The sequence below is a fragment of the Lithobates pipiens genome, unplaced genomic scaffold (genome assembly GCF_037356315.1).
Source record: "Lithobates pipiens isolate NorthernLeopardFrog02 unplaced genomic scaffold, aLitPip1_a1.2 Scaffold_10, whole genome shotgun sequence".
NCBI classification, from domain to species: domain Eukaryota; kingdom Metazoa; phylum Chordata; class Amphibia; order Anura; family Ranidae; genus Lithobates; species Lithobates pipiens.
The window spans coordinates 230,125,925-230,133,766 of NW_027507686.1; the positions used below are offsets into that span (position 1 = coordinate 230,125,925).

At 47.9% G+C, this 7,842-nt stretch overlaps 1 protein-coding gene across 1 annotated transcript in view; it reads right to left on the reverse strand.

The window, feature by feature from the left end:
* The window catches only part of LOC143940898 (catalase), a 45,690-nt gene extending 37,914 nt beyond the window's left edge, over positions 1-7,776 (reverse strand). Inside the window, exon 1 of the mRNA XM_077462715.1 lies at positions 7,630-7,776. Within this exon, the coding sequence (XP_077318841.1) occupies positions 7,630-7,695 (66 nt within the window). The 5' untranslated portion in view covers positions 7,696-7,776. The remainder of the gene's footprint in view (positions 1-7,629) is intronic.
* Between the last annotated feature and the right edge of the window lie 66 nt (positions 7,777-7,842).

Sequence of the window (7,842 nt, forward strand, 5' to 3'; positions counted from 1 at the left end):
CCAAGACATGGCCGTCCACCTAAAGTGACCGGCCGGGTGAGGAGAGCATTCATCAGAGAAGCCAAGAGGCCCATGGTAACTCTGGAGGAGCTGCAGAGATCCACAGCTCAGGGGGGAGAATCTGTCCACAGGACAACTATTAGTTGTGTTCTCAACAAATCTGCCCTTTATGGAAGAGCGGGGAGAAGAAAGCCATAAGTCCCGTTTGTGAGAAGCCATGTGGAGGACACAGTAAACATGTAGAAGGAGCTCTGATCAGATGAGACCAAAATTTAAACTTTTTGGCCTGAAAGCAAGAAACACTATGTGTGGCAGAAAACCAACACTGCACATCACCCGGAACACACCATCCCCACCATGAAACATGGTGGTGGCAGCATCATGTGATGGGGATGCTTCTCTTCAGCAGGGACAGGGAAGACGGATGGAGCCAAATACAGGGCAATCTTAGAAGAAAACATGTTGAGAGTCTGCAAAAGACTTGAGACTGAGTTGGAGGTTCACCTTCCAGCAGGACAACGACCCTAAACATACAGCCAGAGCTACAATGGAATGTTTTAGATCAAAGCATATTCATGTGTTAGAATGGCCCAGTCAAAGTCCAGATCTAAATCCAATTCAAGTAAGTGAACCTGTGGCAAGACTTGAAAATTGCTGTTCTCGGACGCTCTCCATCCAATCTGACAGAGCTTGGGCTATTTTGCAAAGAAGAATGTGCAAAAATGTCCCTCTCTGGATGTGCAAAGCTGGTAGAGACATCCCCAAAAAGACTTGCAGCTGTAATTGCAGAGAAAGGCGGTTCTACAAATTATTGACTCAGGGGGGCGCAATACAAATGTACACCACATTTTTCACATTTTTGTAAAACGTGAAAAACCATTGATCATTTTCCTGCCACTTCACAATTATGGGTCACTTTGTGTTGGTCTATCACATAAAATCCAAATAAAATACATTTACATTTTTGGTTGTAACATGACAAAATGTGGAAAATTTCAAGGGGTAGGAATACTTTTTCAAGGCACATGCTGATAGGAGGAGAAAATAACGCGATGGAGAAGAGCTCTGTCGAGAGTTGACAGAATGCAAAGTCTATCATCATTGTATATAAATCACTGTCCTGAACTGTGATTTACTCCAATTCACATAATTGGTGGTTTCAATGTATTTTATACCGAGTTTGATCTTATACCCTCTTTGTCACAAACATACAAAATTATATATATCATTTATCATAACCTGCCTCATATAAATTCCCAATTACCCTTTAAAATTGAATTGATTCAGGGAAAGAGTCCCATATTACCATATGTATGCCTCATTTCAAGTCCCAATTCCTAAATCCCCCCCCACAAGAACTTATTATGACCATTGGAATAAACGTCCGCGTATATAGGTGTAAATCACTGCACTCTGAATGCAAACTTTTTAATAACCTAGATCTGTTTTTAGAGGCATTAAAAAAAAAAAAAAATGCCAGACACCACAAACAGCGGCATTTTTTTCTGCCTGTGTACACAAGGCCTAAACATGAATAAACTCTTTAAGGTTATAAAAAGCAAAGCGAATGACCGCACGTCATAAAATTAAGGAGTACAGTCATTAATTTTGCTTTTTCTATCCATTTCCCGGACCCTGATCATCAAGGATAGAATCATCATCACCTGGAGCAGTGTTACATGTCTGCTTGTTGCATTGCCCTTTAACAAATGATTGTAAGAAGGGATCTGATAAACAAGGTGACAATCATCGTTCGGGGACATAGTCCAGTAGGCACAGACCAAGGAACAAAGTGCGTCCTTGACAAGAGCTGCGTCCCATTTAACCCTTCATGCCATCGCTACCACCTGGACCTGAGCCCTCCTGCCTACCCACAACATACTCACAGAGCCTTAAACACACAAGAATGTACAGATATGCCATACACAGACGAATATCTGCACGTAAACCGCAATCCCAGGTGCCTGAGGAGATAACCCATAATAAATACCCAAAGAAGAGATGGCAAAACAAAACAGGGTGATCTGTAAGACTTAGACCACCTGAAACTGCTCAAGAGTCAGTATGATGAGCAGGCACCCGTTACCATCCACAAATCACCAAATAAGAAGCAGAAACGATATTGGGTGGATTGCCACAGTAACACGGATGCCCACCAGAGATCTTACTGGCTTTTGAATGTTTCCATTTCTTGTTTGGTGAATGGTGGGTTGCCACGATATGACAAATCCCAACTAGAAACTGTAAAGGCGTTTGAATGTTTCCAGGCACCAGGTTATCTGGGCAAACTTCAGAATAAATTCTGTTTGACTGTAAAGTCCATTTTTGTTTGTTAAAAATAACAAAGCTGTTATACTTCCCTGATCTCTGTACTGGTTTTACACAGAGCAGCCCAGTTCCTCCTTTCGGGGGGTCACTGGCCACCTCTCCTGGCCCCTCCCTCATGTTCAGTGCCCCCACAGCAAGCAGCTTGCTATGGGGGCATCCGAGCCGAGCAACAGCTCCCTGTGTCCATTCAGACATGGAGCTGTGACCCGGTCCCGCCCCCTCTCTGTCTCATTGGCTCACTGAATGTGATTGACAGCAGCAGGAGCCAATGGTGCCACGCTGCCATCTCAGCCAATGAGGAGGAGCAGCCAAGACTCTCCTGCAACACTGCTGGATAGAGATGGGGCTCAGGTAAGTATTAGGGAGGCTGCTGCTCACAGAATATTTTTTTTATCTTAAAGAGGTTTTAACGGTACCGTATACACACACACACACACACACACACGTATAAGCCGTGTCATGCAGTCTGTTCGGCGGCCGTCCACTGTAACAAATCCCGCCTCCTCCTCATCCGTGATAGGCGGAATACTGATACAGTTTCCAAGCACTGTATCAGTGTTCAGTCTATCACGGTGGAGGTGGAGGCGGGGCTTTGTTACAGTGGACGGCCGCTGAACAGACTGCATGACACAGCAGGAGACACCCACTGTTTTGGTTATCAAAAAAGGTACAGCTGCAGATGGGCACAGTGAGGCTGCACCCTCACTCAAGACCCTCACTTGATTATAAGCCGAGGGGGGCTTTTTCGGCATGAAAAAGTCGGCTTATACGGTATGCGTTTTTTCACCTTAATGCACCCTCTGCATTAAAGTGAAAAAAAAAAAAAAAACTGGCAGCCACCGGTTTTACTTACCTGAACCCCTTCATTCAGTCGGCAGGGACACACTGGCTCCTTCTCCACAGGGTCTCGATTGGATAGATCAATAGCAGCGCAGCCCATGGCTCCCACTGCTGTCAATCAAATCCAAAGACACGGACGCCGGGAGGCAGGGCCAGAGTCCGGCACTCTGTCTATAGATGCAAATGCTGGACTCGGGAGAGCGCCCGCAAGGCAACACCCTCGGGGGAAGCACTTCTGGGGGGGGGGTTATCAGATGTGGAGAGGAGCCGCGAGAGCCACCGGGGGACCCCAGAAGAGGATGTTCAGGGTCACTCTGTGCAAAATGAGTTGCACAGTGGAGGGAAGTATGACAGGTTTGTTATAAAAAAAAAAAAAAAAATAATAATAATTACCCTTACAATCACTTTAATGCATAAAATGTATTAAAATAAAAAAAAAAACCTGACAAACATTTTAAGGCCACAACAGTGACCACTCATTTATAACCAGTATGGTCATACGGTCTTGTTGGGTCCTACTCTACAGAAGCCCCGATTTCCACACACTGCACTGATGATGGCCACAAAGCTGTATGCAGTTTGGAATAAATGGCTCTATAATATCAGGCGATTTCTGTACTATACAGTGGCTCTGGATGTGCATCAGGCCAACAGGGCATTCGCATGGCACCACCCACTGTCCTGGAACGAGGAATAATCTTTTCATTTTTGGGGTGTGTGATGGGACGAGACACTATTACCTTCGGTTCCAAGAAGGTTTATTGACACTATGGCTATTATTTCTGCCTTTCTGAAAAGTGATCTGTGGTGGAACTTTTGCTTGGCAGGCTGTGAGCATGGCATGTCACGGCTTTAACCCCCAAGATGCCAACCCCACTACTCCACAGGGCGCTTGCGCCATGGTCCCTTTCACTTGAATGGGTCACGTTCAATGTCAATATCGCTCACTGAATACGAAAATCCAAATTCTGGCAATTTCTAAACAAATTTCAATTTATAAAATACGTAATAAATCTGTATATACTATAGTACAAACAGTTTGAAAATTAATTTTGAAGTAAAGTAGGTCTGGCACATGGCCATATAGCCTAAAGTCCTGGCTTGTTTCCCTGCCAAGGAGCCAACAGACACTGCATACAGCGGTCTATAGAAGTCAATGGCTGTACATGGCTATACAAGTGTGTATGTGAGTGCTTTCTAAAAGAACATATGTGCGTACAACTCTGGATGCAATATGTTTGTGTTTGTACGCTTATGCAAGTACGCACATGTATACACAAGCACAGCCATTGACTTCTATAAGTGACTGTACACAGCACCTCTGGGCTCCCTACAGAAGAAATAAACCAGGATTTTGTGCTATACACATGTGCATGTGCCCTCAAATGATTGGATTATCGAATCTGATGCACAAGCGAGTCCCATGCCACCAGCGGTGTACAGATGGACTAGATGTTGAGGGCAGTAAAAGTATCTCCAGCATCTCATATACTATTCATACACATTACAAATACATTAATCCTCAGATTTTTTTTATTTATTTTTTTTTAAGTATAAATGAAGATAAAGATCAGGAGTATGGGGTGTAGTTCACATGACTGGAAATTGAAGCGATTATTAATTATAACTGGAGATTAAGGGCAACATGATCGGGTGTGTGCACAGGCAACTATGAGCTTGTGGGTGTGGAGGATTGGGCAAGTAAAAAACGCTTTACCTGGTTCCTAGACCAGAGCTTCTCAACCATCGGACCATGGGCTTCAGCCACCATTCTACTGGGCACAGTGCCCCCCTAGCCTCCTTATAGTTGCCCACTGTTTCCCTCAAGCTTGCACAACCTTGCACAGTTCCCTGGCCGCCCCCAAGAACCTTCAGGCCCCACAGTGCCAACCTCCCACAGAGCTCCACAGCCTCTTGCAGTGTGCCCTAGCTTGCTACAGAGCCCATAGGGCCTCCAACAGTGTTCCATTGTGCCTCCCACCCAACCTCCCATAGTGGTCTATAGGGCTCCACAATCTTGAACAGTGCCCATGACCTCCCCAAAAACCTTCAACACCCACAGTGCCAATCTCCCGCAGATTTCCACAGCCCCCTGCAGCATACCCTAGCTTGCTGCACAGCCTCCCATAGTGCCTCCAACAATGGCCAACAGTGCCATCTAACCTCATATAGTATCCCGTATTGCCCCCCGGCCCCCTAAGAGCCTTCAGTCCTTGTACTGACAAACTCCCACAGAGCTCCGCATGCACCCTGAAGTGTGCCCTAGCTTGTGGCACAGTCTTCAGCCTGCCATAATGCCTCCAACAGTGTTCCGCAGTGCCACCCAACCTCCCATAGTGGCCTGAAGTGCCCCTCAGGAACCACCATAGTGCTTCCTAACCTCCCACAAAGCCCCAAACACCCGCACCCCCCACTCCGCAGTGCCCCCTACACAGCCGTCAACCCCCATAGGGCCTCCAACAGTGCCTCTAAAAGCCTTCAGTCCCTAACAACCTCTCACAGAGAACCCCTCCCCAGTGTTCCATAGTTTGCTGCATAGCTTCCAGCCCCCCACAGCGGCCACCAGCCCCTGCACAGCCCTCTAGTTCCCCAAATTGCCGATGCAAAGCCCTCCAGAAACCTCATAGCCTACAGCAAAATACCCTAAACCCCCCCCCCCCCCCCCATCCAGAGCCTTTTCAGAATTTGAATACATTTTTTATATTCCCATACTTTTAACGTGTGAGAATCAAACTTTATTTTTTTTAACTATTGTGGCATTGAAGGTTTCGGAAGAATTTCCAATCTTTGGTCTCAACGTTAAGAATCACTAATAGACCTAAATGTATCTTTGCAGACCAGCAGACTCCCGCCAAGGGAGAATTTTTACTTTTGGTGCAACTAAATTCCCCGAGTTGGAGGTCAGCAGCCGCCTCCTTTACATACAGAAGACCTGCAGGTAATAGCAAAGACCCCACAGAGCTCACAGTGTACCCGCAGGACCTTTATATACACATAGGAAGATCAAGAGACAAATGTTCTGCAGAAGAACCCGAAGGCTGCAGGGAGTTGGCATAGTGACATTTAAAGTGCAAATCCAGACAGTTTTTTTTTTTTTTAAATGGGAGTAGAGTAGGAGTTAGGACCTCAGTCAGGTTTTTTTTTTTTGTTTTTTTGTTTTTTATTGCTACTTACAAGCATCTCCTGTCCCTATGACAAGGTGCCACCAGGACAGGAATTCTAGAAAAAAAAAAAAAAAAAAAGTCGACATAAACAGCACTACAAATATTTTCCGACCTGGTGACAACAGTGTGCCTGGAACAAGACATCTCCCAGGCGGAGCCACAGAGAACAGTAACAAAATAAACTTCATCCAAAGGGTGAAGAAAGATTTTGGCTGGAGATGTACTTAAAGCCCTACAGATCAGGGTGAGCATGGGTACCCAAGGCTGGGAGATCTGGGGCACCCAACACCAACTTCTTACAGATCAGGGTGACATCAGCGCCAAAGTCCAACAGGACAGGGGCACACGGGTACCAACGTCTTGTACAACAGGGGTGACATCAGCGCCAAAGTCTTACAAGAAGGTGGCAAATGGGCTCCAAACTTTTGCAGCACAGTGGCAACACAGCCTTGCAGGCCGGTCACAGCGCGGGCAACACAGCCTTGCAGGCCGGTCACGCGCGGGCAACACAGCCTTGCAGGCCGGTCACGCGCGGGCAACACAGCCTTGCAGGCCGGTCACGCGCGGGCAACACAGCCTTGCAGGCCGGTCACGCGCGGGCAACACAGCCTTGCAGGCCGGTCACGCGCGGGCAACACAGCCTTGCAGGCCGGTCACGCGCGGGCAACACAGCCTTGCAGGCCGGTCACGCGCGGGCAACACAGCCTTGCAGGCCGGTCACGCGCGGGCAACACAGCCTTGCAGGCCGGTCACGCGCGGGCAACACAGCCTTGCAGGCCGGTCACGCGCGGGGCAACACAGCCACAAAGTCTTGCAGAGCTGTCACACACAGACACTAATGTCTCACAGCACAGTGACACACAAGCACCACAGTCTTGCAGAGCTGGGGCACATCACCACCAAAGCCTGGCAGAGCAGTGGCACACATGCACCAAAGTCTTGCAGAACACTGGCATCAGCATCCTGGATCACAGCACTAGAGCATCCTGGATGTACCCCTCCCCCTCTCTATGGGGACTCTGCTTATAAAGACTAGAAATAAAACACACAGGCAGGCAGGGAGGGAGGGAGGGGTGTGATCTGATATAACAGTCTATAGAGGATCAGTGCTGCTGATGGGAGTACAGTCTGAACTCCTCCCAGGCATGCTGGGACTTTTAGTCCGCCAGGTGTCCCCTATATAACAGAGCACTATACCTGCCCCAGCTCTGTATAGCCCGGGCAGACCCCTGGCTGCAGGCACCATGCACACAATAGGACATAGAAGGACAGGTGGGGATGCTCAGTGCAGGAGTACCTGGTTCCCCCGACTCTCCTTCCACAGCTTCATCTGATCCGCACTCTTCTCCCTCTTATCCGCCATGATTGCCCTTACAGCGCACACTCTGCCCTCTGCACACACTTATAATGCAAAGCCACGGGTCCCGCCCACCCCTGGATAGCTAGCCGCTGATAGGACCGGGCTGAGAGGGGAGGAGCGCGAGATTGGTCAGGAGAGCTGTCAGTGTCA